The following is a 25,900-nucleotide window of genomic DNA, read 5'->3' on the forward strand; positions in this document are numbered from 1 at the left end:
AACCGATCAAAAGAGGAGGACTATCACGTTAGATGCACGATCATAGCAACATACTGTCTCATCGATGAGCGATCGTTGCTGCTCGGCGTCGTTGTGGATATTAATGGTAACTTCACGCTGCGTCAGCCGTCTCTTTTTGAGCACGTACGAGTGAGTGAACCTTGTTAAACAGTCGATTCAGCGAATCTTCATTCTGTTGCTCATAAGTAGAGGGGTTTGCGTATCCCGCCATTGCCCTCGTCGTTGTTCCTTGACACCAACACACGCCTGGGCCAGGCCCGGACGCCCCAATTAAATTTCAGATTTACCACCTGGAAGAAGCGTGCGATCGTTGTCGTCTTTCTGTACGGCGGTTCATCATGTTCTTGCGCTCGCTGCTCGGAGGGGCGCGGACAACGCCGTCTGTACTCCAAAATGGGGCTGTGCTTCCATGGAGCATTGCGTCTCCCTTGATGCCGGTGGCTGGCCAGCAGCAACGGTATGCATCCAACTTGGGCCCTCGTCGCACCAAGTACCGCAAAGCACATAAGGGCCGTGTGTCGTTCCCTACCGGTGGCTCTGTGAAGGGCACCACTATTTCGCAGGGTATCTACGGTATCCGGACGCTGGAGCCGTGCCGTCTGTCTGCGACGCAGCTCACTGCAGCCGAGACGGCGCTGAAGCGCAAGCTCAAGGTCGTGCGTGGCTCGCAGGTGTTCATGCGCGTATTCCCTGACGTTCCCGTGTGTGTCAAGGGTAACGAGACCCGTATGGGTAAGGGTAAGGGTTCCTTTGAGTTCTGGGCATGCCGGTACGTATCCTCCTGCGCTGATCCAGTGTTCCTGTTGGCCGCGTACTCTTTGAGATTGGAGGCCACGTCGAGGTCCGTCAGGAGGTGGCCAAGGAGGGTATGTTTCTTTTCCTCACACAGCGCTCCGCCTTGCTGCGGCCAAGCTCCCCATCAAAACCGAATTTGTGACTGCGTCCACGCCTCCTCGTCTGGGACGTGAGGTCGACGCGGCTCTGGCCAATAACGTGGCTATTCCCGAGGATAGCCAGCCGTAGGAAAACTATGATACATGATATATATGTGTTTACTTGTTTGAAGCGCGCCTTAGGCGTCGTCTTCCTCGTCGTCATCCTCTTCATCCTCTTCTTCGTCGTTGCCCTCTGTAGTCGTCATCGAAGCCTGGTTGCTGCGGCCCATAGTAGAGTCCGGTTCCACGCCCACAGCGTCTTTCCAGCACGTCACGATCTCATTGAGGCGTGCGCGCGCAGCGTCCAAGCTGTCGGCCAGTGCTGCGTGGCCTTGCGAATTTTGGTCGATCGCGACACTTTCCGTCCCAGAAGCGGGCGGCACGTCGCCCGAGCCCCCCTGCATCGGCTTCGCTTCCGCTCCCTGCGCGTCGAGCGCCCAGCGGTAGGAGATCGCGCTCGCCATCGCGTTCCAAGACGACCTGCAATTCCACGTGGAGTACTGCCACGTGGGAAAGGTCGGAAGCCGTGGCTTGGGCCAGTCGGCGCCGCGTCTGAACGACGATGCAGCTCGGTGCAACGCTGCTGTGTGCGCTTCTTGCGCTCGTGTCGCTCATTTCTCATGTGGCCGGTAACACAAAGAGCCAAGAGAAGCTTTTAGCTGAGGCGCAAAAAGCCCCGAACGGTATCCTGGAGCTCGATGAGAGCACCTACGACCGGCTCCTGGCGGCCCCCCGTGACTTTTCGGTGACGGTGCTGTACACTGCGCTGCACCCCCGCTACCGCTGTGCGGCGTGCAATCTCTTCAAGGAGCCCTACGAGCAAGTTGCGCTTGGCTGGCAGAAGAAGAAGAGCACCAAGCGCCATGTCTTTGCCAAGGTCGAGGCGGACCGTGCGATGGAAGTGCTGAAGCGGGTACGTGACGCTACTCACCCCAGAATAAGTTTACGCACGTCCCTGTGATCTACAACTTCCCTGCTGCGCCCAGCAGCATTGCGGATGAGCCGTCCGAGTACGATGTGTCGCGCCAGGGATTCAGCGCGGACGACTTTGCAGATGTCATTTCCGAGTTCCTCCAGGTCCCGGTCACGCCCAAGAAGCCGCTGGTGACCAAAGCGACGCTTATCCAGCTCTTCCTTGGCGGTGCCGTGATCCTTGCGACTGCGTTTGTCGTGCCGCGTATCGACTTCCGTAACAGCACCCGCGCAGTGATGATGCTCATCTCGCTCGGCCTGATCTTTACCTTTACCTCGGGCTACATGTGGAACCGGATCCGCAACCCGCCGTTCATGATGGCCAAGCCGAACGGCGATGCGGAAATCTTTAGCGAGGGCTTTCAGTCGCAGAACGGTGTCGAGTCGCCGATTCTCATTGCGCTGTACGCCGGTATCGCCGTCAGCGCGCTCGTGCTGAACAATGTCGCTCCCTACATCCGCTCGGGTCCCTTGCAGCTGCTCGTGGTGCTGGCCGGCGTTGCGGGGCTTCTGCTCGGGTTTAGCTACCTGATGGAGATCTTCCGTCGCAAAAACCCGATCTACCCCTTCCACCTGTTTATCTAGACAGTGTCATAGCTAGCGAAGTCCTAGTCACGCTTAAACGTGTGCCGATCGTACTGCTTCGTCTTGAGCTTGCGCGATGGCAACACAGGACGACGCGCCTCGGCGAGGCCACGCGCCTGCAGGTTCTGGAAGCGGTCCCAGAACAGGTTGCCTTCGGGCTTAAGCTGGCGCAGGCTCTCGCTTAGCTCATCGCCAGTCTGCACGTCGATGCGCTGCTCCGGCACGGCATGCTTGCCGACGCGGAAGCCAGCCATGCCCTGGTTCTGCATGCGGTCGAGCTTGCGCGCACGGCGGTCGTCAACAAGCGCCTGGCGCGACTGCGCGAGATGGCGCATGCGCTTGAGGTGGCCCGGCAGCTCGGACACCATCGCACGCTGCTGGCGCTGGCGGCGGCGCTGCTCGGCCTGGTGGAACTGCTCCTTGGAGCGCGCCTCGCGACGGCGCTGCGCCGCCGACTTGCGGCCCGGCATCTTGACGTGCGGCGCCTCTTCGTCGTCATCCTCCTCTTCCTCTTCCTCGTTGTCCTCTTGCGGCTCGTCGATGGGCATGCCCATGTGCGACGTGCTGGTGCTCGGCTCCTGGGCAATGTTGCGCCATTGGCTGCGGAGCGCCGCATTCTCCTGGATCTCGTGCTCTTCTTCGCTCGCCTTCTGGATCGCCGATTGCAGGAGTGACTCGTGTGCGTCAAAGTCGGGGTTGTACGACATGCCGGCGTGGGGACGGGGAATCGCAGGCGCGGTCTTGGCTGGAGCCAAAGGTTCATGGGTCATTGACTTGGGGCGCTGGGTAAGTCAGGATACGTACAAGGATCGCATTCGTAGCGGCCTCCGACACCCACTCGTCGGACTTGGGTGCGGCGGGCGTGCTCCATAGGTCGTGCTTAGAGCTGAGCACCGCGTCGCTCTGCAGCTTGCCCGCGCTGCCGATCTCGGTATTTCCCTGCTGGCCCTCGTGTGGGCGCGAGGCAAGGATGCGCAGACGGCGCTTCACCTTGGCAGGGAGGCCGGCAGCGTGCGCCTTGCCAGCCGGGGTCTGGGTATCGAGCTGGAACGAGGAGCGCGCGCGCTGGTTAATGGCAGGCACGGCGCTGCGTGCCTCTAGGATCTCTTGGGACTTGAGCTTCCTCTTTTCACGCGCTTGGCGTGCAAGCTGCGTCTCTTGTCCGCTGCGGTCTTCCACAAAGAGCTGGCTGTTTTTCTGGTCGTGGGCCGGCGTGCCCACCGCCCGCTCCTGCTCGCGGATATCCTCGAGCGCGGCCTCAGTGGCGCTCAGGTCAATATTCTTACGCCATGCATGCTTGCCTTTGCGCGACGCTTGCTTGTACTGCGCCGGCCGGCCACGGTCCGCTGCCTTGGTCATTGCGCGAAAGAAAGCGAAACTTTTTTCGGCGCCCTTTTCTCCACGTGGCTTGCGGCCGTGCGCGATGGGGGGGCTGGTGGCCTATAGCGATTCGGAGGAGGAGGAGGAGCGGTACGCACTGCCTCCGGTGTGCTTGGATGATGGCGGATCGCGCGACGAATGGCTCAGTCATGTATATTTACCAGGTAGGTTCCCCATCTGACCCAGTGCCGAGCGACAACCAGCCGATGAAAAACCTGCTTCGGAGGGTCGTAGAGCAAGGGTGCACGTACCCCGGCTTTTGCATGTTGTCCGGCGAAGGTGGCCGTAGCTTGCACCTCTCGCTTACACGCCCCATTCTCATACGCAAGCACGAGCAAAAATCGTTTGTCGACCAGGCAGCACAGTGCGTGCGAGAGAGCCAGGTCGAGCGGTACGTTGCGCAACTTATCCAGCTTCTCGGTCGGCTTTGCGCGCTTTACGAGCTTCCCAAGCGACACTTCGGATCGTGTGTTCTTGGCGCTCGAGACGAATGCGGGATGGCACGAGGTACGTGCCACGACTAATGCAGCTGCAGTCCCTCACAAAAGCACTGAGCCAGCGGCTCTATGCCCTATTCCGCGCACCTATGTACTATCAGCAGCCGCGCTTTCACGCAAGTGTGGCGTACTGTGAGCCGACTGAAGCGTGCCCCCGCGCCGCGCTCGAACGGATCGGCGAGGAACTCGCCTCGGCGTTAAATCGGTCGCTGGACACGTACCTGCGTGCCCTCCGCCCAATTTATGCACAGACAATCACGGTACAGGTCGGCAAAGCAAGAGATAGTGTGACGATCCCTATTCGAAGTAAATGAGTGAATCTACTTGGTGAGCTCCTTGGCCTCGCTCTCGGCGTCCTTGGCGAAGACCTTGGCTCCGCCCTCGGCATCCTTGACGATGACCTTGGCTCCGCCCTTGACATCCTTGGCGATGTCCTTGGCTCCACTCTCGGCGTCCTTGGCAAGGTCCTTAGCTCCGCTCTCGGCGTCCTTGGCGGCATCCTTGGCCTCGGCTTTGGCGTCCTTGGCAAGGTCCTTTGCTCCGCTCTCTGTGTCCTTGGCGACGTCCTTGGCCTCGCTCTTGGCCTTGTCAAACGCGCCTTTGGTCTCGGAGAGAATATCGGCTTCGAGCTTGCGGGCAGTGTTTTCTTCTTGCCGCGAGTATACCTGCTTATCGGACGAGTTGTCGTCGTGGAGGACTGTGTGAGAAAAGATACGTACTGTTACGCCACGAGTGGTCACCGCTCGTGCGCTCCTGCTCGAGGATCTTGTCACCGGCCGTGGGAATGTGCGTAATACCGGCCATGATCAGCAGCGAAGCGAGCGTAAGGCCCTGGGCCCACACACGAGCCTGGACCAACTTCTGCGAGAAGGAAAGCGGCTGCGACTGGATGTAGAGCCACGAGCCGGTCATCGAGCTGAGCCAGCTGCCAATCACGACGCTGAACTTGTTGTCCTTGGCCCAGGTCAGAGCCTGGTCGCGAGGGGTGAGCTCGTCCCAGCGCTTGTCAAGCTCTGACATCCTACTACGCTTCGCCTTGGCAGCTGCATCCGAGAAGTGCGCCTCCTGTGGGTCAGCACGTCGCCTCAACGTACGTCAACAGCAATGCCGGCCTTTTCAGCGTAAATCATGGCAATGGCCAGACCACCAGACACAACCATGGAAAACTTGATAGCGACAGGAAGGTTGCGGATCGTGGGAGACCTGCGCTGAAGGAAGGTGCCACCAAAGAGTGTAGCTACGCTGCCCAAGGCGAAGCCCTCCGCGCCGGCGGTGATCGAGGCTTTGTATTGCCTGTGCGGCGTGTAAGCATGTGCTGTACCAAGATCCAAGGTACTTACTGCTCACGCTTCTCAACGTTTCCAACTTCGCGGTGAGTTCCGTAAGACATGGTACTACGAAAAAACAAGTCGGAATCTTTCGACACCGCTGTCCACAAATAAATTCGGAACGTTCGGGCCAGCTGTGGCGAACACCCGATGTGGAGGTTCCCTGCTCAATGGCTCGGCAGGTACTAAAATCGCGTCAGCGCCGCAAAAATGACGTACTTTGTAAGGGTTTAATAGGCCCTTGGGATCAAAAAGCTTCTTGATCTCCTTCATGTATTGAACAGAGAGGGGGTCCTTAGAATATCCGATTTTCTCCGCTTTCATCACGCCAAGGCCGTGCTCGGCAGAAATCGAACCACTTTGTCAGTCATTGCCACGTACCGGACGCTGGCGACCCATTCGTAGATATACGGCTCGATCACCGCCTCCACGGCCGGATCGTAGGCCTGTGCGACAATATTGATATGGAGGTTGCCTGGCGTCAGCAGGAAAACGTACCGTCGCCGATATGTCCGTAGCCACACACGGCCTTCACCGGCCCTTGCCGCTCGGGCGTAGAGAGCATGTCGTACTCCATAAAGCGTGCGCGCAGGTCCAGCACTAGCTCGTACATCCGCTCGATCGGAATACTAATGTCGTACTTGTACACCTTGCCGTAGTGGCCCAGCGACTCGGGCACACTCTCGCGAAGCGACCAAAGGCCCTTCATTTGGCTCTCGTCCTGCGCCAGTACACCGTCCGAGATCGTGCCGGACTCGAGGAGCTCCTCCAAAAGGCCTTGGAGCTTTTCGTCGTCATGGTCCTTGTTCGATCCGCTCGTCTCGACCAGCACGTACATCGGATGGCGCTCTGCGAACGGATCACGGGGCGCCGCCGAGGCGTTGTTCAGCACGATCCCAAACGACTCTTGGTCCACAAACTCAAACGCAGAGAGGATCTCGGCACAATGCTTCTTGGTCATCTGGAATGTGGCCTGCACCGCCTCGAAAGAGTCGACACCAAACACAGCCACATTCATCGCACTCGGACGGCGCGGCGTCGCGATCGATACACCGGTAATCACGCCGAGCGTGCCTTCGGAGCCGATAAAGAGCTGCTTCAGATCAAGGCCGGTATTGTCCTTGCGGAGCGTCTGCAGGCCCGGGAGGATCTCGCCGTTGGGCAGCACGACCTCGAGGCCCAGGACGCTGCCGTGCAGCGAGCCGTAGCGCAGGAAACGCAGACCGCCCGCATTCGTCGCCACATTTCCGCCAATGTGGCAGCTGCCCTTTGCACCGAGGTCGAGCGGCATCATGTAGCCGTGCTCAGCGACGTGGTCGTCGAGCGCCTCGAGGATGCACCCCGCATCGCACACCAGCGTGCCCGACATTGCGTCAAAGCTGCGGATCTTGTTCAGCGCGCCGAGGTTCAAAATGACCTCGTCGTGCACCGGCACGCCGCCGCCGACCAGACCCGTGTTGCCGCCCTGCGGGACGACGGCGAGGTTGTTCGCATAGCACACCTGCATCACGCGCGACACTTCCTCCGTGGTCTTGGGCCGGACCACACAGGCCGACTTGCCGAGGTACTTTCCCATCCAGTCGTTATTGTACCCATCGAGCTCGGACGCCTCCAGCTGGTTCCACGAGCCGCCCCCCAGCGTGCTCAGGAGCGAAGTCTGCGGCGTGGAGAGGGCGCCGGCAATCTCTTCTAGAATCGCAGGCGTGATCTGAGCGTACTCTGGCTTGCGAGGAATCGGCGCAGCATAGAATCGCACGCTCTGGTGTGTGGCGCGCGGCACGCGCGGCAGCGCCCGCGCAGCTTGGCGCAGCATACCCCGTCCCAGCATTGACTGCATGGTGCAAGAGCCAAAATGGTGAGTCACGTTTACTAATCCATCGCGTGGATCGTCGCGCGCGTGCGCGGCGCGAGTGGCATCCACCCACGCGTATCGCCGAGCGGTGCGTGGGCATTACTATGTCGAGCGACTTGGATCAGTGCGTGTTACTTGCTTATGCAGACAAATTGAGCAGCTCAAGCGATGCGAGCGGCTCACGGAAGCGCAGGTGAAGGTGCTCTGTGCCCAAGCGCGCGATATCCTGGTGGAAGAGTCGAATGTGCAGCGGGTCGATGCACCTGTCACGATCTGCGGCGATATCCACGGCCAGTTCTATGATCTTTTGGAGCTGTTCCGTGTAGGCGGTCCGTGTCCTGATACCAACTACCTGTTCCTGGGAGACTTTGTGGATCGCGGCCTCTACTCGGTGGAGACTTTTTTGCTGCTGCTAGCGCTAAAAGTCCGGTATCCCGACCGGATGACGCTGATTCGGGGCAACCACGAGTCGCGCCAAATTACACAGGTATATGGTTTCTACGACGAGTGCACGCGCAAATACGGCAGCGTCAATGTGTGGCGGTATTGCTGCGACGTATTTGACTACATGTCTCTCGGCGCTGTGGTCGACGGCCGCGTGTTTTGTGTGCACGGTGGCCTGAGCCCGAATATCGTATCGCTGAACCAAATCCGCACTATTGACCGGAAACAAGAGGTGCCGCACGACGGGGCCATGTGCGACCTGCTCTGGTCGGATCCCGATGGTACGTCGAGCGACTCACGCAGAAATCACCGGCTGGGGCATATCTCCACGCGGGGCCGGGTTTCTTTTTGGCGGGGACGTGGTAAAAAGTTTCGTGCATACCAACAATCTGGACTTTATCGCGCGTGCACACCAGCTTATTTTGGAGGGCTACAAGCAAATGTTTGACGAGACGATCGTCACGGTATGGAGTGCGCCGAACTACTGCTATCGGTGTGGAAACGTGGCGAGCATTCTGCAGCTCGACGACGCCTTGAACCAGAAGTACCCCACCTTTGATGCGGCGCCGCAGGTGTACGTAACCGTGCTTACCCAGGGAACAAGGCGTACCTGCCAAGCGGCCGGCACCTGATTACTTTTTGTAATCCCATACCCAATATAGCGCCGCCGGCACCGGGACAATTAGTAAAACCTTGCTGCGAAACCGCATTGGTGTGCAGCTGTGGCCCCGGCGCGGTGTATCACTCACACACACCATGACTCAGGTAGGTGGCCGAAATAGCTAACCACTGGCGGCCGAGCGCGCTGTGCCATCTGTCCCCCCTCCCCAGGTGCACACTGTGGACAGCATCACGCACACAGTAGAGGCACTTTCCACCGAGGCGGTGCGTAGGCAAAACTCACACAGTACCCCGAGACCTCGTATGATGGGCTGCCTGAACTGATGAGCGCTGTCGAACAGTCGCCGAGCGGCACGGCCCGCGTGAGCCGTGCGATCCGTAAGCGTCTCAAGTACGGCACAGTCCATGAGCAAAAGCGCGCACTGACCGTATGTGTTTCTCGAGCTTACCCAGATTCTCGAGGGCCTGGTCGAGATGGGCTCCAAGGACTTTCAGCGTATGTCATTCTGTCTAATCCAGGCAATTTTGCGGACATCAAGCTAGTCGAGCGCATCAAGTACATTGCCAACAGCGTCACGTCGGACGCAGGCGTGCGCCGCAAGCTCATGTTGATTCTTTTGTCGTGGCGCCGCCACTTTGCGCATGATCCTAGCATGGTCTATGTCACCAGTTTGTACAGCCAGTGTGGTGGCGTGGACCGCGTTGCTCCTGTACAGACCGTCGGCCGTGGTGCGCCGCACGGGGAGCACAACACGGCCGTGCACCCCGATGTGGGTTCGGGCCTGACGCACAACATCAACTCGGTACGTCGCTTTGCTAACGCCAGGGCATGACCAGTGTCGACGGAACGATCGCTGTCGCTCAGAAGGAGTCGTCTCACCTGCTCCAGGCAATGGTCGACGCGCAGAAGCGGGGCATCTCGGTGCTGGACGACACCCGCGTCCATACGCACGTGAACAATGTGCTGGCGGAGCAGAAGGAGGTCGTCAAGTACATCCACTCGGTCAGCGACGAGGAGTTCCTCAACATGCTCGTGCACGCCAACGATATCATTGTCGATGTCCTACAGCGCCTCCAGCTGGTACGTTTTTTATTTGTTTGCTGCTGACCCAGGCCGCATCTGGCGATCCCGTGCAGCAGCACCCGCTTGGTACGGACCCGCCGCCGAAGGAGGACATTGTTACGCAGGCCGCCCGCCGTCTCTCGGCCGTCGCGCATGGCGCCGAGGGTGGCTGGACGAACCTGTCGCACCAAGTGGACGCCTCGCTGGTGGCCAACTCGGGCTTTACGACTGCCGCGCCTTCGCGTGGCGCTCCGCCGGAGGACTACGACACGGACTCGGATGCGGACGAGATCGACCTGAACGTCGCCGCGCAGAACACGCGTGCGACCGAGGGCATAGCCCAAGGCGTGACCCCGGCCGATCGCGCCGCTGCGACCGAGGGCGTCGACCCATTCGATGTGGCGCCTGTGCCGGGGCTTGGGAAGCCCGCCCCGCCTTCCTCGGAGACGCACCCGGGCGCTGCGCCGCCGATCACCAATCCGTTCCACTTGTCATAGAGCGCCGCTCGGTTTAGTCCGCAGCCTCCACACTGTGAATTCTCACGTGGCCGCCCAGTGCCCGTGGAAGTGGCCAAAACGCCGGGGTAACGTTGGACAACATGACTGCGAAACAGAACGGAAACGAGCTCCGCCAGCGGTTCAATTCTGACCGCAAAAGCAGCAAGGATGACCTGCGTCAAGACGCCGAGGTCGAGCTGAAGCGTTTCATCGAGACGAACGGCCACTTTAGCCTGGTCCGGTACGTGGGCGCACTAACGCAGCAACTTTCACCTCGCTGACGCTTTTACGCTGATGAACGGCTTCTGTGGCGCGCAGTCGATTTTCATGTCGGGGCGCTTCCTTGTGACCTCTGACCCGAAGTACATGTGGTACGCGCTGTGGTTCCCCTTCTTTGGCGCGATCTTTGACATGCTTGACGGCAAGATCGCGCGCTGGCGCCGCTCGAGCAGCATGCTCGGCCAGGAACTCGACTCGCTCGCGGACTCGGTACGTGTTCTTTCTAATGTAGATTTCGTTCGGTGTCGCGCCGACATTTGCCGCGTTCGCGCTCGGCCTGCGCTACCCGCTCGACACGGCGCTCCTCACGGTGTTTGTGTGCGCGGGCGTTGCCCGCCTTGCGCGCTTCAATATCACGGCTGCTAATGTTCCACACGATGCATACGGCAAGTCTCGCTACTTCGAGGGGCTGCCGATCCCGTCGAGCCTTGCGCTTGTCGGTCTGATGGCGCTCTCGATTCTCTTTGGCCGCTTTGAGACCTCGAACGGGCCATGGGTGCCGAGCACGACGACCTACCCGTACACTGGCCGCTTCCTGTCGTATCTGGGCGTGGCGAGCGGCGCGGGCGTGCCGTTTGGCGAGTTCGTCCTGGACCTTACCGTGCCGGTGTATAAGCTGCTGACGCTCGGCGACTTCCTGCCCCAGTTCATGAGTCTGCCGGACATTGCCCAGCTGGCCAACTCCTTCGGCTATATTGCTATGCACAAGGTTTCTATAATTTTCGCGCTGTGGTCGATGGCCATGGTCAGCAAGACGCTCCGCGTCCCGAAGCCGTAGCATGCGTTACATAGGAATTATGCTTGCGCTTGGGCCTTCCTCCATCATGCCGACGCTTGCGCTGCAGCTCAAGGGCGACTTTCAGAACGTGACGCGCCTTGTGCCTACGGGCGGCGTGGACGCTGCGCTGCTGCTCAACCTCGAGTGCAACTCGTGCCGCGAGCAGCACCCGAATGCCGTCGCGCTGGAGCCCTCTAATGTCGACGAGATGCAAAAGAGCCGCGGCGAGGCCAACCTCGTGATCAACTGCCCGGCCTGCCGCCGCGAGAACTCGGCCACGTTCATCGTCAAAAAGCCGGGCTCGAAGGACGAGGGCAAGCTCGGCGAGGTCTCGCCTTGGTCCGAGGTCGCAGCCGACGACGGCGCGCCGGAATGGCACACGATCTGCTCGCTCGACTTCCGCGGCATCACGCCGCTCGACCCCAGCATCGATCGCGTGCTGCCGGACGATGCGACATGGACGTGCTACGGCACCGAGTCCAACACGCCTTTTACCGACGTCCAGTTTGAGGAGGGCGAATGGCACGACTATGACGACAAGGCCAGCGACGAGGTCGGCATTACCGACGTCGCATTCCGCTGGCAAAAGGTATAACTAAGTACGCGGCAGGCGGCCAAGCTCCTGAAGCAGCTCGCGCTCGCGATCAGGGCTAACCGTAGCGAACCCATGGAGCTCCATACGATAGTTTCCGGCACCACCCGTAAGTGCACGCAGCCGCGTGCTGTAGCGCATCATGCGCGCAAGAGGGACGTGCGCGAGGATCGTCATGTTGTTGCCTTCCGTCGAGGTCGACGCGCCAAAGTCTTGCGCTGCCTCGGGAGGGATATACACTTGGTAGTCGCTGGTACGCGGGCCCTCGTCCACGTCGTGGATCATTTCGAGGATCGAACCGTGCTGCTCGACGCTAATGTCGCTCGACAGCTTGCCGGCATGCGAATCGTTCGCCTCGATCGTCACAAGCATCATGGGCTCCATCAGCGTCGTGCGCCCGGATGTAATCGGGGCGCCACGCTCGGCACCAAGCAGCTTGCGCAGCGCCGTCGTGACGAGCATGCGCAGTGCACCGGGGGGGGAGACCTCGGGGCCAAACGTCTGCACGTCAGAGAGAGTGACGTGCAGCCCTTGCAAGGGGTAGCCACTCAGGGGGCCACGCGTCAGCGCTGCGACAGCTCCTTGCCGCAGGATCTTGGACAAGGGGCCGGCCTCGTACTGCACGTCCTCGCCATCGCCGAGGTCGACTACAAGTTGGTTGCCGCTGAGCTGTGCGTTGCTTTCTTCTTCAGGCGCAAGCGCACGTACGCGCATGGTCAGTCCGGCCTTGACACGCTTGCCGTTCATGTCTTGGTCGAGCATCTCGGTAATTGATGCGCCATTCGTGCCTGTCGCCTCGTTCAGCGTCTCGCGGTAGCCGACACGGACATGGCCGAGGTGCGCATGCACTTCAAACTCGCCTTGCAGACGGTGCTTGGCGATCTCGAGGTGCAACTCGCCCATTCCACTCAGGACCGTCTGGGCTGCACCGCTCGCCGTGCTTGCGTTGCCTTCGTTGACGTGCAGACTGGGATCGGTACGCACAAGCATACGCAGCGCCTCAGCGACTGCGCCTTCGTCCACCTTGCTGCGCGGCTCGACACTCACGCTAAACACGGGTGGGGGGACGTGGACGCGGCGCAGGCGCAGCGTGCGCAGCTCGTCCTTGGCAATCTTTTTCGCATTGCCGCCGCCGCGGGGGTCGACGAGCGTGTCGCCCGTGCGCGTATCTTTCAGGCCGAGCACGACACCGATCTGGCCGGCATGCAGCGTCGGGACGTCCACATACTGGTCCGCATAGGGAAGCAAAAGACGCGTGATGCGCTCCTTGTTGTGCGTCGTCGTATTGATCATGGTCGAGGCCGTGTGCATGGCGCCTGTGTTAGTCGATATACGTACCAGAATACACGCGAACAAACGTCACTGGGCCACGGCGGCGGTCCCACACCACCTTGAACGCAAGCGCAGTCGTGTCTGGGTGCTTGAGGCCAAGAGACGTCGCGCGCTCGCGCGGTGTGCCTGGCGCAATAAGGCCGTCGACGTCGGGGCGGTCAGCAGGGCTGGGCAGGTACATCGCAATGGCGTCCAGGAGCGGCTGCACGCCAATGTTGCGTGCCGCAGCACCACACAGAACCGGAGCAACATCGCCACTATGCGTGAGCCGACGCAGCGCGTTCCGGACCGTCGTGGGCGAAAGGCCAGCATGGCCCATATCGTCCGCCTCGAGCAGCGCCTCGAGCAGCTCAATGTCCAGCGACGAGACCAGCTCAAGCAGCGAATCGCGGGCCTTGGTCGCTTCGGCATGCAGAACGCCATGCTTGGCACTGTCGAGCGGAATCTTGGTCACCACTTCACCAGCCACGCCGTCAAAGCGCAGTATGTCCATGGTCACGAGATCGACGACGCCGACGATCCGATCGTCGTCCGACTTGGCGAGATCTCCTGCGTCATCACCAAGTTGCGATGCGTACGCCGGCAGCTGGACAAGCGTGGGGCGCGTGTGCAGGCCTTTGTCAATGATCGAGCGGATGGATTTTGCGACTGACGCGCCGGCTCGATCGAGTTTGTTCACAAAGAAGAGGTGCGCGCGCACGCCGTACCGTCGTGTCTGTTCCCATACGTTTGCGCTCTGCGGTTCGACGCCTTCGACGCCGTCCAGAACGACCACTGCGCCGTCCACCACACGGACCGTGCGCTCGACTTCGATACCAAAGTCAACGTGCCCCGGGGTATCAACGAGGGTAATGGCAGCCGCCGGAACAGCCGACTTGTCCTTCAAGAGCTCTTCAACCACGTCACTCGACCACCACACCGGTCCGACCGCAGCGCTCTGAATCGTAATTCCACGCTCGCGTTCTTCTTCCAAAAAGTCCGTCACGGTGCTGCCTGTGTCCACGTCGCCTGGAGCCGACTGCGATGCGCGTGGCGTAGGTGGTTTCAGTCCAGGGAGAGTAAGCGAGTTGGTGAGGTGCAGCAGACGCTCTGTCAGCGTCGTTTTTCCCGCATCAATGTGCGCGACGATGCCAATGTTGCGAATCGAGTCGACGGCCACTTGCTGTGACGATCGCCGCGTTGCGCTCGTATGTATGCACGATTCAAACCTGGGTGTAGCACGCAACGTGGTCCAGGCGCGCTCCGACAGGCGCACACACCTCGCACCCCACACGCCCAACATGAAGGAAGCACTAGGCACAGACCAGGCAGCGTCACGTTACTTCCCGATTCCGATCCCTGTCGTGGTTCGTCACGTTGGATTCTGAGCAGCAGGCGGGCGTCGTTCGGGTGCGAGGACCGCATGTTCATCCAGTGTAAATCGGCGTCAGGGCTATGACCATAGGTTAAGTACTAGGGTTAAGCTCTCTGTTCCAATCGCTGAACAACTTTTGTATTGGCGCATTGCTATTTTTGACAGCTGCCAAATCGAGTTCCGAGTATCAAAGAGATTTGAACGAGAAGTGTACCCTCAGCGGTTGTTTTTGAGCTGTTGAAAACGAACAGGGGGATCCGGGCTACCCTGAAGTCGTCATCAACATGATGCGCATACTTTCGCAGCGGACGGGGGATGCGGGCGGCGTGGGTACACACACGTAACCGCATGCAAACGATAGTGCGCGAAACTTTTGCAGTTCGTGGCGATAGTGTAGGGCTTACATGCTAGAGTGAGAGGTATTAAAGTTGTGCGAAATGGTCCTCGACTCGGAATCGATATGAAGTTCACTCTTCTCGCTCTCGCTCTTCCCCTCCTCGGCCGCCCTGGCCAACACTGAGATCAACACCAACCAAGCTCGTTTCGAAAGCGAAGTAACTGAACAAGGAGAAGTGCAGCTTTGGACTTGGCCAAGTTTCCAGCCACTGCGAATGATGCGCAGTTCAGGTCGTTGAGTGCCTCATCTTCCCCGACGAGGGTATTAAGTGCATCAACCCCAAGAGCACGGCCGTGAGAGCCTGTAACAACTGTATCCACAAGCTCACTGAGCTCCTGAACTAGTTGCTGATGTTACGACACCTTGATTCGTAGTACACCTTTTACGGAGAGCGGGATGGCCGCCGTTCAAAAGACCTGGTAGAGTGAATATCGCGGTGATCGTTGCGGGAAGAACCTCGGTCGTACGAGCGCGAATCGGAGCGGCTTGCATAGCGGTCGCGGTCGCGGTCACGGTCGCCTTTGTGTCTGTCCGAACGGTCGCGATCAGATGCGTAGCGGTCCGAACGGTGCCTGTCCGAGCGGTAGCGATCACGATCACGATCGGAGCGATGTCGGTCATGGTCACGATCCGATCGTGTCCGGTCATGACGATCGCCGTACCGATCATGAGATTCACGCGGCCGACGGTCATGACGATCGCGGTCGTCGCGGTATGCCCGTCGGTCGTCACGGCGCTCGTCACGGCGCTCGTCACGGCTGGGCATATCACCCAAATCCACCAAAACATGGTCAGTGTTCATGCCGGGGTACGCCCGCACTGCGCTGCGCGAGTGATGACCCGGCCCAGACCGCCCACCGCTCGGGCCGCGACTTGGGCCGGACGGCGCACTGGAGCTTGGCGCGCGGCCCGTACGTCCTTTGACCCACACGCTGTGCAGCTTCGACACACTTTGCGAAAAGTCGACCCAGATGCGCCGGTCGTCAATGAGTACATTTTGCATCTTTGAGTAGGCCTGCGTTAGTGATACAACCTACCTTTTCCGCGGCCTCGCGTTCCTCGAATTCGATAAACGCATACTGAAGACTGTCGCCGGTCTGTGTGAGCGAGTCGGCGTACCTTTTTGTCGCGGATCACCTCACACGAGCAAATTTTGCCAAACCGCGAGAATATCAGCTCGAGGTCATCGCTGCGCGTCACCGGATTCAGCTTGCACACAAACAAGATGTTTTCCGGCGGCTTGACGTCGGCATGCGGCAGATCGCCGACAATCTCGAGCGTGAGCGCAGCCGCCGACGCATTGTTTTTGCGGCGCTCCTCCTCTTTAGCGGCTTCCTCGGCCATCTCTGCCTCATGCTTTGCCTTCTCCTCCTCCTCCTGAAGAATCTGCTCCTCCGTGCGCTCGTCCACGCGCTCCTCGGCGTGCTCCGTCCCGACCACCGCTTCTCCCGATGCCATGGTGGATGCCCGATACGACGCGCTGACGTAAGGCGCGCGTAAGGCGCGGCGTGTTGCGACGCGTGACGCGGGTTGGACTCTTACCCTCCGTGATGCTGGGATCCCGGGTGCAGCCTCCGACGCCTGTCCCGTCGTCGGACCACGACGTGCCGTCGTCTCCGAGTGGTCTGTATGCAAAGCATGCGAGCTACATGTCGCGCCCCGCGATGGCGACGCCTCCGCCGTCGTCGCCGACGCGCGACCACCCATTCTCCCTTTTTGCCGAGGCGCTCGAGCACGCGGTGCCCCGCGGCGTGTCGCCGACGAAGCGCGCCGCCCCTGTTGTACGCCGTGAGATTGTGGTCGAAAATGACCCTGCAGTCGGCATCCGCGCAAACGCGCGCGGAATCGACGCGCTCCAAGCCAACTATACGCATACGCTGGTCATTGGCCGTGCCAAGGTCCTGGACCGCGCGGCAGCGGTCGCTGCAAGCCCTGCATTTATGGGCTCGCAGCCGGCCGTGAATGTGTGTTTGCCGGGCACTGCGAAGCATGTCAGTCGTGTGCACGCGCTTGTGCGTTGGGTGCCGTTTACGAGTGCGGTCGAGACGGCCCCGCATGGCATGGCCGGCACGTTTGTCTTGCGCATTGTCGGCCAGAATGGTCTGGTAGTCAATGGCAAGCGGTACCGCGCGGGCCATGTGCTGCGTCTCGAGCCGGGCCGCACGCTCCTCGACTTCTTCGGCGTGCGTCTGCGCTTTGTGGTGGAGAGCGTGGCTCGTGCGGCGCCGAAGCCGGCGCTCCCTGCGCCGTCGGCGGTGTCACCGACGAAGGAATACGCGATGCCGACGGGCATTCCGCCCAGCTCGCCTGCAAGGATGGAGCGTGCCATGTCGGTCGATGACAGCGAGCCGGACAGCCCCACGCGCCCTGTGCAGCGTCCAGTGGTGCGCGCCGAGCCGAAGCCTGTGCCAGCTGCCAGGCCGCTTGGCGAGGTGCAGAATGTGCTTGCGCGCGAGCCGAAGCGCGCCGACAAACGCGACAAGGTCTCGAAGCCGGTTGAGAAGAAGGCTGAGCTGGAGGCCAAGGCAGCTGAGAAGGCGAGCAAGGCTGTTGAGAAGCCTGCCGAAAAGGCCAAGGTCGTTGAGAAGGCGGCTGAGAAGGCGACCAAGCCTGTCGAGAAGCCTGTTGAGGAGCTCGTCGAGAAGCCTGTCGAGAAGCCCGTTGAAAGGCTTGTCGAAAGGCCCGCCGAAAAGCTCGCCGGAAAGCCCATCAACGTCCCTGTGCCTGCGGACCTCGATACGCCCGAGCCCAAGCGCGCCGAGACACCCCCGACGGACCATGCGCGGATGCTTGTCGACCGTCTGGCCCCCACGTATGACCTTGCTGGCCTGCTTGCCGGTGCTATTGTCTTCCACCGCACGGCGACGATCTCGACGAGCGAGGCCGTGCGCTCTGTCCTCTCCTCGAACCCCGGCATGATGCGTGGCGAGGCCGGCGCGCGTGCGCTTGCCTTTTCGCCGTCCAAGCGGCGTCTCCCCCATGCCGGCGATACCAGCTCTCTCCCCGAGCACGGCCAGGTAATTGGCGGGTGGGAGACCGATGCGCGCTGGCAGCTTGTTGCGCGCCGTGCGTGGCATGAGCGCCTGGAGGAGGAGCTGCAGCGTGAGCCGATGTTTGGCGTGATCCAGCGCCCCGGCAAAGACACGAGCGGCAACCCCCTCGAGTGCTGGTACCACTACGACAAAGAGAACGACCCCGACGTGGAGCGCGCGCAGAACCTCGGCGCGTTTGTGAAGCCCATGCGCAACGTTGTGCGCAGCCAGAAGCCCATCTTTTGGAAGAAGAGCGAATACGGCCGTGCGACGAGCGGTGTGGGCCAGGACGGCGGCATGGATGACAAGCTGCCCTACTCCCCTCGGTCGAACTACGACGAGGGCGAGGAGAGCGACACGCGGCGCAAGCGCAGCCGCAAGGCGGATACTGGCCCGGCCGCTCTGGAGGAGCCCGAACAGACCTGGGACAAGCAAGGCGACCTGGAGTGGCACGGTGCGCGTGTCGCCCGGGGCAAGTCGCGGTCCTCGACGCCGTCGGCGCACAAGAAAAGTAAGTTGGCATAGGAATCCTAGTGTATTCATGTACATGGGCTATTGCAACACCTCCTTGGGCAGCACGCCCCGCTCGACCCAGCGCTCGATCAAGTCGCAGACGCCGGGGTACGGCACGCGCTCGCCGTTGGGCCCCGCGAGCGCCGCGTGAATATCGCGTACGTCGGGTGTCTCGACGGCCGGAAAGTCGGGCCCGCCGATGCCGCCCATGCACGCCGGCGCGCCGAGCGTCGGGTCGCCGTTCCCCTTAAATTCGCGGAAGTCGAACAGGTCAAACTCCTTGCCGAACGCGAGAAAGTGGGCAAAGAGGCTGTTGACGTGCCCCTCGCAGCTGAGGTGCAAGAGGAGGGGGAAGTGCGCGTTGTAGATGTGGGCAAAGATGCGGAGCATTTGCTTGTATACCTGGCGCGCGGTCGTAGGGAACGAGGCGGGAAACTCACGGCCTGTGTTAGTCGTCGCACGTACCCGACTTGGTCGGAAACACGGCCTCGTCGCTGAGCAAGTGCCCGATCCAGGTCATGACAAAGTCGATGTACTGTGGCGCCGGGAGGTGGATCGGCTTGCGGTTCACATCGACCCACGTATAATGGAGGCTGGGTCAGCACTCACACGTACCCCACGCCCGCGCTCATCGTCGGGCACGTCTGCACCGTGCAGAACTCGGTCGTGACACCGCAGAACTGGTTCAGGTCGTGGAAGAAATCAAACACTGCATCAGCGCGGCCACGCACAGTTCATCGCGATCCACTCGTACGGGTGCACGTACTTGGGCAGCGCGACAATCGTCCGGAACGATCCCTTGATCAATGCGCTGCGCACGAACGGCTGGCACAGGTACAGCGGCTTTTGTGCCGCGAGATGTGTGTCGTTCATCGACTCCGCGAGCGCGGCACGCGGGTCAACCACATCGTACCCCGCCGGCCTCTGGCCTTTGGGGCGCGTATTGCGGCCCATCGTACGACTACATCAGCGCAAGTACCTACCCAAGCGAGTTCAAAAAGCTCATCGTCGGAGGAGCCCCGCGGCGGTGCGCTTAGTCAGCACGGCCGAAGAAAACGCTCCTTCGTCTTCCAATGCGCGGAGCGAGCCTCGTGAGGGCCGTACGTGCGGTGCCGCGCGCACCGATGCTCGCGGCGCCGCTGTCGACGTCCGCGACGCAATACTCGGCCAAGGCAGCTGCACCGAAGAAAAAGGTCGCAGTGCGCAAGGGCGCCGGCGCACAGCAGCGCAGCACCGGCGGCCGCCGCAAGGGCGGCGTGGATGTACGTGTTTTCTCTCACCCAGACCGCAAGCTCGCTGGCCAAGGCCTCGGGACACTACCAGAAGACACCGGATATGGCGGAGCTGCCTGAGCTCGACGCGTCGGCGATCGCGCCGGCAGCGATCGGCACGCCCGTCGCCTGGGCGCCGGCAGCGCTCAAGGCGATGGACGCATTCGGCCTGCCGCGCGAGCTGCAGCGGCGGCATGCGCTTCAGCCGCGCCCGCGCTCTGTCGTGCGTGCGGCGAGCGTCGAGCTAGTCGAGGGCATGGAAAAGGGCGCGGCGAGCGGCAAGCCGGCCGGTCGCCAGCTCCTCGTCGGCGAGCCGGGCTGCGGCAAGTCGACCTACCTCTTGCAGGCGGTCGCGCACGCGATCGCGTCGGGATGGGCGGTGGTGTATGTGCCCCGCGCGATCGACTGGATCAACTCGTCGACGGCCTACACCTACAGTCCCGCGCTGCAGACTTACCTGCAGCCGGACATTGCGACCGACCTGCTCAAGGCGATGGCGCAGGTGAACGGCGGCGTGCTCAAGCGCGTCAAGTCGCACGCGCCGCTCGTCGTTGACGGCGCCGAGCTCTTTGCTCAGGGCACGCCGCTCAGCGAGCTCCTCAAAAAGGTCCTCGCCGAGCACCAGAGCCCGGTGGCCCGGCAGCTCGCCCTCGAGCTCGTCTGGGCGAGCCTCGCACAGCAGACCGACGTCCCGGTGCTGGTCGCTGTGGACGACGTCCAGGCGCTCTTTGGCGCGACGCGCTACCGCGACGCCGACTTTGCGGCGCTCCAGGCGTACGAAATGGCCGTCCCGCGTGCATTCCTCTCGCTGCTCTTTGCGCCGCAGGCCGAGGGCGTGAGGAGGGGCGCGCTGCTCGCGGCACTCAGCATGGGGCACTCGGAGTACCCCCCATCGCCGGAGCTGCTGGTGGCTTTGCGCGAGGCGAGCCGCGGCGAGGGCGCGCCGGTCGCGTGGGAGCGCGTGATCGACACGCTCTCGTCGCCGACTTCGCCGACGCGCGTCGCTGAGCCGCACGCGTACACGCCGACGCACCCCCAGCACCTCGAAAACGCGCGCAAGGCGAACCTTGCGCTGCTCGATGTCGGCGAGCGCCTGTCGCGTCCCGAAGCAGCGTCGCTGCTGGACCTGATGCGCCGCGAACGCATGCTTTGGGCGACGCCGAACGACGAGCTGTTCCTCGGCAAGCTCGTCGAGAGCAACGGCAACATTCGCGTGTTTGAGCGCAGCTGGCGCTCGAGCTTGGTATAGATCGTAGCCCTATGACTATGTACGGTCAACAAGACGTAAGTGATGCGCTGTTGGGGCGCATGGCCGTGTCGCACACTTGTAGCCGCCACCAAGGCCGCCCGCGCCACCGCAACGCAACGCCATGCCGCACGGCTCACCTGCAAGCACGCACAGGCACCGCGGCGCTCCGCCGCCTTCCTCCACGCGCTGACAAATCGCACGCGACACGTTGTCCACCATGGCGAAGCAGAGCGGGCTGCTCCAGCTCGCGCTATGCGCGCTGATGATCTATACCATGTTCCTCGTGTGGGGTCTATTGCAGGAAAAGAGTATGTCACAAGTCTAACGCAGTCACCAGCACCGTGTATACCACGGGCGAGGACCCCCTGGATCCGTTCGCGGAAGGCGAGCGCTTCGAGTACGGCGTGCTGCTCAACGCGGTCCAGGCGCTCTTTTCGTGCGCCGCAGCGTCGGCATATTTGCTTTTGCGTGCGTCTCCGTCGACCGGCACGAACGGGTGCCTAGCCTCGCGCCTGGGCCTTTCGGTGCTGACGCCCAAGGGGTGTCACCGAGCGCTGATCGCACGCGGCAAGGTGCCTGCGACCGAGGCCGAGCCGCGCGGGCTCGCCAAGTACGTCTCGCCGCTTGCGCAGCGCTACTTTTTCATTTCCGCACTGCAGTCCACCGGCTCGTGGCTGAGCATCGTGTCGCTGCGCTACCTGTCGTTCCCTGCGATTACGCTGGCCAAGTCGAGCAAGCTTGTGCCTGTGCTGCTGATGAATGTGCTGCTGTACCGCCGCAAGTTTGCACCGTACAAGTACGTCGTCGTGATGCTTGTCACGATCGGCGTCTACATGTTCATGGCGCTCGGCAAGCCCTCGAAGAAAAAGGGCCCGACCGGCGGCGGCCACATTGGCATGGCGCTCCTGGCGATCCACCTGCTGCTCGACGGCACGACCAACAGCACGCAGGACGACGTGTTTGCGACCTATGGCACCGAACTCGTGACTGGCACGCAGATGATGCTCGTCATGAATGCGATTTCGGCGTCGTACATGACGTTCACGCTGCTGCTGCCGGAAGGCCTCGGCGCGTTTGTCACGTCGCACATCCGCCTCGCGCTCGCATCGCTCGTGCATCCCCACTGGATCGCGCAGTTCCTTGCGGAAGGACTCAGCGGTCCGGTGGCTCTCTCTTTCACGCCGCAGCTCGTGTCGGGCGTGCAGTTCTTGCTGCGTCACCCTGACGCGGCGCGCGACGTGGCACTCTACGCGCTTGCGGGCGCTGCCGGCCAGATTGCCATCTTTGAGACGCTTGAGCGCTTCGGCAGCCTGACGCTCGTCTCTATCACGGTCACACGCAAGCTCTTTACGATGCTCCTCTCGATCCTGGTGTACCAGCACCATCTGCGCAGCCTGCAGTGGGTCGGTGTCGCAGTCGTCTTTGCGGGCCTCTTTTTGGAGCTGCGCGAAAAGCAGCGCCAGTCGGCTGCCGCAAAGGCCGCCAAGCGCCAGTAGTAACAATAATTGTATGTGACACAAAACGTGCACGCTGCGGATCCGTTTGTGGCACAGCGCCGCCTTTCACCGCCACCGCACAAACACAAGGGCCCGTGCGCAGACCCATTGTTTCGGTGGAGGTGCCGAAACCCAATCTGCAGGCACCTGCAGGCGCTCCTTTCCATAGGGCGGACTTTGTATCCAAGGATGCGAGTGGTATAAAGAGAGGGGGGCGAAGGAGGGGCGACCGCCACCTTCCTCATGCTCTGCCCGCGCGGCGAATCCTGGGACGAACACGGCAAGGAGCATCGGTACGCACTGCGACTTACTCAGCGCCAAGTCGGGGCCGACTGTCTCGTACGTCCGCCGCCTTGCGCAGGTCACCGAGACACGCAAGGAGGAGCGACGACTACTGGCGATCCGCAAGGCGCGCGAGGACCTCGGCGCGGACTACTATGTCGACGGCATCCTCGGCGAGGGGGGGTACGGCGTCGTCTTTGCTGCGCTGCAGCGCAACACGGGGCGCCGCGTCGCAATCAAGCGTGTATCACCGTTTGAGCACCACCTGCTTGCGGTGCGCACTCTGCGTGAGCTCCGCCTGTTGCGCTTCTTTATCGCGACGACGACATGCGAAAACATCGTTGGGCTCCTCGACGTCGTCATTCCGGGCAAGAGAGAGAGCTACCAGGACGTCTATCTCGTCCAGGAGAACATGGACACGGATCTGTACCGCGTCCTGCGGATGCAGCCGCTCAGCTACGACCACGCACAGTACTTTACGTACCAGATCCTGCGCGGCCTCAAGCCGATCCACGCCGCGGGCGTACTCCATCGCGACATCAAGCCCAGCAACCTGTTGGTCAATGCGAATTGCGACTTGAAGATTTGCGACTTTGGCCTCGCGCGTAGCATCGGCACTGGATCGCCGCAGGCCAATGAGCATCTCCTCACTGAGTACGTCGCCACGCGCTGGTACCGTGCGCCCGAGATTATGCTCTCGAGCCGCACGTACACCAAGGCCGTCGACATCTGGTCCGTGGGGTGCACCGTCTTTGAAATGCTCACGGGCCTGCCCCTCTTTCCGGGCCGTGACTACCACCACCAGCTCGCGCTGATTCTAGACGTGCTTGGCACGCCATCACTCGAGACGCTGCGCCCTCTGTGCGGCAAGCGCGCGATGAACTATGTCCAGTCGCTTCCTGCCCGCACGCCCAAGCCCTGGTCGGTGATCCTGCCCAAGGTGCCGTGGGAGGCCATCGACTTTTTGCAGCGCACCGTCACGATCAACCCAGCGGAGCGCATGACGGTCGAAGAGTGCCTTGAGCACCCCTTTGTCCGGCCATACCACGACCCCTATGACGAGCCGAGCGCGCCCCGGCTCGACCCTGCGGCATTTTACTTTGACTTTGAGGCACTCGCTGAGACTAGTCAGGTCTACCGCGAGGACTTATGGAACGATGCTCAGGCCTACCTGTCTGGTGGCACGGCGCAAGTGCCCATGCCGTAATTACTGCTTTAGGCGTTTCTTCTTCTCGGCGCCGGGCGCACGCCGCTCAGACACCGGGACAATGTGGCCGGCGGTCCACTCGTCCTTGAGATAGGCGGCACATGCAGCAGCACGCTCTGCGGGATCAGAGGGCTCTGCATGGTCGAGCTGGTAGGCAACAACGTAGGGTTGGATTCGGTGGATCAGCGAGCGGTCGCACTCGAGCGTCTCGGCAATCTGGTTGCCGTCGAGGATCGGGCGCTCGAGGGCCGCTTCGTCAAGATGCTCCGTCTTGACCAGCTCCCAAAAGGCAGCATACTCGCGCGCAATGGCCTGTGCTGCCCCCTCGTCGAGCTCGAGGCCGTGGCCATTGTCGCTCCAGTAGGGAATTAGGTCGGAGAGGAACGAGTAGAGGAGCGTCGTCGGCAGCGTCACGCCCAGACGCGGATTGATGATGTTTGCATTTCGCAGCAAGAGGCCAATGGACGACTTGCGCGTAAAAAGCTCCTCGTCCTCACCCGGGAAACGCTCGAGGTCAGGGCGCGTGAGCAGCTCGGCCGCGTGGTAAATGCACTCGACTGGGTCCTTGGTATTCTTCGAGCCAAGCTTGAGCCCCGACTGGATGACGCGCGCACCGGGCCACACCATCTTTTTCTTCTCGGGCGACTGGATGCCGTACAGAGGGAGGAGCGCGACAGTAAACCACAGCAAACGCAGCGCGTCTTTGTCGTTCCACACGGCATCCGCAAGGCTCTCGGGCAAGCGTTCGGACACTGCGTAGCGCCCGCCGTGGCACAGAATATCTTGGAGAAGCGAGGCAGTAGCCAGCGCCGCTCTCTCGTCAAAGATCGAGCGGCTGACCGTCTGCCCTTCCTCATCGATATACGTCACGTCTTCTTGAGGGGGAGGCAGGAACACGGCCGTGTACAGCTGCAGCTCCGACAAGAGCTGCAGCGCACGAAGCGGGTCGGGGCCGGAGAGCATCTTGTCGACCTCGATGCCGAAGCGCTCGCGGCTCACCTTGCGCATGAGGCTCTCGCGCAGCTCCTCAGCGACAGACTGCGCACGCTGCGGGTCCTCTGATGAGCTACCACGCAAGCAAGCAACAATGTCAGCGTGGATCGAATAGCCAAAGCGGCTCGCAAAGCGCACACAGCGAAGAATCCGCAGGGGATCGTCTGTAAACGTCACCACAGGGTCCATAGGTGTGCGTACAATGCCCTCCTTCATGTCCGCCAGGCCTTTTTCTGTCCAGTCTTCCACGCGGCGCGTATGCACATTGTAAAATAGGGTATTCACGGTAATGTCGCGGCGCAGCGCATCCTCCAGCGGCGTGCCGAACGACATGACGGGGATACGGCTTTCGCCATGGTACTCTTCCTTGCGCAGATTCACAAAGTCGAGATCAAGACCAAGCAGCCGGGCCGTCGCCGTCTCGAGGTTCTTGCTCTGCTCGGGGTTCGCGGCGATCTTGCCAATCTGGCTCATTGTCGCCGTGTTCCGCTCGGCCAGCGCCGCGAGCTCAGAGAATAGCGGCGATGCACGGAACGTGTCCGACTCCATGTAGGCGCGCAAAAAGAGCGCAAAGTTGTAGCCCGTAAGCGTCGACAGCGACACGTCGAGGTCGTGCGACTGCTTGTGCAGCAGCTTGTCACGAACCCAGCCGCCGGCAATCCGTGCCTCACATCCCAGGCCGTCCTGCGGCATCCCCTTTTTTTGCAGCGCCTCAAATGTCTGCACCGTACCATCCACTTCTACCCCTGGATTCGCTTCGGTGATCCACCTGCATGTGGCGTCGAGCAGAGCGCACAGGACGCCTTCAGTGGGCGTCAGGGACAGTGTAGTTTCCATCGAGCGATGGAGAAAGCGAACAGAGGGTTGTACAACTACTGGTTTCCACCGCGCTCCTCGTCGACACACACCCAGCCCTGCGCGCGTCCAGCC

General features: G+C 61.5%; 18 protein-coding genes across 18 annotated transcripts; 11 read left to right on the forward strand and 7 right to left on the reverse strand.

The window, feature by feature from the left end:
• Window positions 1-452: 452 nt before the first annotated feature.
• Window positions 453-1,044, forward strand: mrpl16 (39S ribosomal protein L16, mitochondrial; the record flags this gene model as incomplete). Its single annotated transcript, XM_060267740.1, has 3 exons — window positions 453-790; window positions 817-887; window positions 911-1,044. The coding sequence occupies 3 exons, from the start codon at window positions 453-455 to the stop codon at window positions 1,042-1,044; spliced, it is 543 nt and encodes a 180-aa protein (XP_060123723.1).
• A 49-nt stretch (window positions 1,045-1,093) lies between these two features.
• Window positions 1,094-1,420, reverse strand: MJAP1_003818 (uncharacterized protein; the record flags this gene model as incomplete). The annotated part of the gene is made up of 1 exon (XM_060267741.1): window positions 1,094-1,420. The coding sequence occupies one exon, from the start codon at window positions 1,418-1,420 to the stop codon at window positions 1,094-1,096; it is 327 nt and encodes a 108-aa protein (XP_060123724.1).
• A 98-nt stretch (window positions 1,421-1,518) lies between these two features.
• OST3 (oligosaccharyl transferase subunit ost3/OST6) lies at window positions 1,519-2,513 on the forward strand (the record flags this gene model as incomplete). Its single annotated transcript, XM_060267742.1, has 2 exons — window positions 1,519-1,869; window positions 1,893-2,513. The coding sequence occupies 2 exons, from the start codon at window positions 1,519-1,521 to the stop codon at window positions 2,511-2,513; spliced, it is 972 nt and encodes a 323-aa protein (XP_060123725.1).
• A 23-nt stretch (window positions 2,514-2,536) lies between these two features.
• MJAP1_003820 (uncharacterized protein) lies at window positions 2,537-3,872 on the reverse strand (the record flags this gene model as incomplete). The annotated part of the gene is made up of 2 exons (XM_060267743.1): window positions 2,537-3,295; window positions 3,318-3,872. 2 exons carry the CDS (start codon window positions 3,870-3,872, stop codon window positions 2,537-2,539), a joined length of 1,314 nt encoding a protein of 437 aa, XP_060123726.1.
• A 64-nt stretch (window positions 3,873-3,936) lies between these two features.
• Window positions 3,937-4,676, forward strand: USB1 (poly(U)-specific 3'-to-5' RNA exonuclease; the record flags this gene model as incomplete). The annotated part of the gene is made up of 5 exons (XM_060267744.1): window positions 3,937-3,983; window positions 4,183-4,284; window positions 4,307-4,400; window positions 4,423-4,607; window positions 4,673-4,676. The coding sequence occupies 5 exons, from the start codon at window positions 3,937-3,939 to the stop codon at window positions 4,674-4,676; spliced, it is 432 nt and encodes a 143-aa protein (XP_060123727.1).
• Window positions 4,677-4,710: 34 nt separating this feature from the next.
• On the reverse strand, window positions 4,711-7,555 carry DLD2 ((R)-2-hydroxyglutarate--pyruvate transhydrogenase; the record flags this gene model as incomplete). Its single annotated transcript, XM_060267745.1, has 5 exons — window positions 4,711-5,087; window positions 5,110-5,455; window positions 5,485-5,683; window positions 6,100-6,193; window positions 6,217-7,555. The coding sequence occupies 5 exons, from the start codon at window positions 7,553-7,555 to the stop codon at window positions 4,711-4,713; spliced, it is 2,355 nt and encodes a 784-aa protein (XP_060123728.1).
• Window positions 7,556-7,674: 119 nt separating this feature from the next.
• On the forward strand, window positions 7,675-8,659 carry PPH3 (protein-serine/threonine phosphatase; the record flags this gene model as incomplete). Its single annotated transcript, XM_060267746.1, has 4 exons — window positions 7,675-7,694; window positions 7,718-8,295; window positions 8,318-8,588; window positions 8,611-8,659. The coding sequence occupies 4 exons, from the start codon at window positions 7,675-7,677 to the stop codon at window positions 8,657-8,659; spliced, it is 918 nt and encodes a 305-aa protein (XP_060123729.1).
• A 111-nt stretch (window positions 8,660-8,770) lies between these two features.
• Window positions 8,771-10,195, forward strand: MJAP1_003824 (uncharacterized protein; the record flags this gene model as incomplete). Its single annotated transcript, XM_060267747.1, has 7 exons — window positions 8,771-8,779; window positions 8,846-8,899; window positions 8,923-9,063; window positions 9,089-9,131; window positions 9,155-9,438; window positions 9,462-9,716; window positions 9,749-10,195. 7 exons carry the CDS (start codon window positions 8,771-8,773, stop codon window positions 10,193-10,195), a joined length of 1,233 nt encoding a protein of 410 aa, XP_060123730.1.
• Window positions 10,196-10,296: 101 nt separating this feature from the next.
• CHO1 (CDP-diacylglycerol--serine O-phosphatidyltransferase) lies at window positions 10,297-11,252 on the forward strand (the record flags this gene model as incomplete). The annotated part of the gene is made up of 3 exons (XM_060267748.1): window positions 10,297-10,436; window positions 10,459-10,684; window positions 10,707-11,252. 3 exons carry the CDS (start codon window positions 10,297-10,299, stop codon window positions 11,250-11,252), a joined length of 912 nt encoding a protein of 303 aa, XP_060123731.1.
• A 46-nt stretch (window positions 11,253-11,298) lies between these two features.
• MJAP1_003826 (uncharacterized protein) lies at window positions 11,299-11,847 on the forward strand (the record flags this gene model as incomplete). The annotated part of the gene is made up of 1 exon (XM_060267749.1): window positions 11,299-11,847. One exon carries the CDS (start codon window positions 11,299-11,301, stop codon window positions 11,845-11,847), a length of 549 nt encoding a protein of 182 aa, XP_060123732.1.
• Window positions 11,848-14,458, reverse strand: MJAP1_003827 (uncharacterized protein; the record flags this gene model as incomplete). Its single annotated transcript, XM_060267750.1, has 3 exons — window positions 11,848-13,160; window positions 13,183-14,384; window positions 14,436-14,458. The coding sequence occupies 3 exons, from the start codon at window positions 14,456-14,458 to the stop codon at window positions 11,848-11,850; spliced, it is 2,538 nt and encodes an 845-aa protein (XP_060123733.1).
• Window positions 14,459-15,472: 1,014 nt separating this feature from the next.
• cyp6 (peptidylprolyl isomerase) lies at window positions 15,473-16,385 on the reverse strand (the record flags this gene model as incomplete). Its single annotated transcript, XM_060267751.1, has 5 exons — window positions 15,473-15,499; window positions 15,528-15,685; window positions 15,843-15,942; window positions 15,965-16,024; window positions 16,047-16,385. The coding sequence occupies 5 exons, from the start codon at window positions 16,383-16,385 to the stop codon at window positions 15,473-15,475; spliced, it is 684 nt and encodes a 227-aa protein (XP_060123734.1).
• Window positions 16,386-16,477: 92 nt separating this feature from the next.
• Window positions 16,478-18,484, forward strand: MJAP1_003829 (uncharacterized protein; the record flags this gene model as incomplete). Its single annotated transcript, XM_060267752.1, has 1 exon — window positions 16,478-18,484. One exon carries the CDS (start codon window positions 16,478-16,480, stop codon window positions 18,482-18,484), a length of 2,007 nt encoding a protein of 668 aa, XP_060123735.1.
• Window positions 18,485-18,511: 27 nt separating this feature from the next.
• On the reverse strand, window positions 18,512-19,478 carry MOB2 (Maintenance of ploidy protein mob2; the record flags this gene model as incomplete). Its single annotated transcript, XM_060267753.1, has 5 exons — window positions 18,512-18,915; window positions 18,938-19,065; window positions 19,088-19,181; window positions 19,204-19,433; window positions 19,456-19,478. The coding sequence occupies 5 exons, from the start codon at window positions 19,476-19,478 to the stop codon at window positions 18,512-18,514; spliced, it is 879 nt and encodes a 292-aa protein (XP_060123736.1).
• Window positions 19,479-19,596: 118 nt separating this feature from the next.
• On the forward strand, window positions 19,597-20,992 carry MJAP1_003831 (uncharacterized protein; the record flags this gene model as incomplete). The annotated part of the gene is made up of 2 exons (XM_060267754.1): window positions 19,597-19,734; window positions 19,757-20,992. The coding sequence occupies 2 exons, from the start codon at window positions 19,597-19,599 to the stop codon at window positions 20,990-20,992; spliced, it is 1,374 nt and encodes a 457-aa protein (XP_060123737.1).
• A 217-nt stretch (window positions 20,993-21,209) lies between these two features.
• HUT1 (UDP-galactose transporter) lies at window positions 21,210-22,488 on the forward strand (the record flags this gene model as incomplete). The annotated part of the gene is made up of 2 exons (XM_060267755.1): window positions 21,210-21,300; window positions 21,323-22,488. The coding sequence occupies 2 exons, from the start codon at window positions 21,210-21,212 to the stop codon at window positions 22,486-22,488; spliced, it is 1,257 nt and encodes a 418-aa protein (XP_060123738.1).
• A 243-nt stretch (window positions 22,489-22,731) lies between these two features.
• Window positions 22,732-23,977, forward strand: MJAP1_003833 (mitogen-activated protein kinase; the record flags this gene model as incomplete). Its single annotated transcript, XM_060267756.1, has 2 exons — window positions 22,732-22,781; window positions 22,804-23,977. 2 exons carry the CDS (start codon window positions 22,732-22,734, stop codon window positions 23,975-23,977), a joined length of 1,224 nt encoding a protein of 407 aa, XP_060123739.1.
• CCA1 (CCA tRNA nucleotidyltransferase) lies at window positions 23,978-25,663 on the reverse strand (the record flags this gene model as incomplete). The annotated part of the gene is made up of 1 exon (XM_060267757.1): window positions 23,978-25,663. One exon carries the CDS (start codon window positions 25,661-25,663, stop codon window positions 23,978-23,980), a length of 1,686 nt encoding a protein of 561 aa, XP_060123740.1.
• Between the last annotated feature and the right edge of the window lie 237 nt (window positions 25,664-25,900).

The sequence above is a fragment of the Malassezia japonica genome, chromosome 8 (genome assembly GCF_029542785.1).
Source record: "Malassezia japonica chromosome 8, complete sequence".
In the NCBI taxonomy this organism is placed as follows: Eukaryota; Fungi; Basidiomycota; class Malasseziomycetes; order Malasseziales; family Malasseziaceae; genus Malassezia; species Malassezia japonica.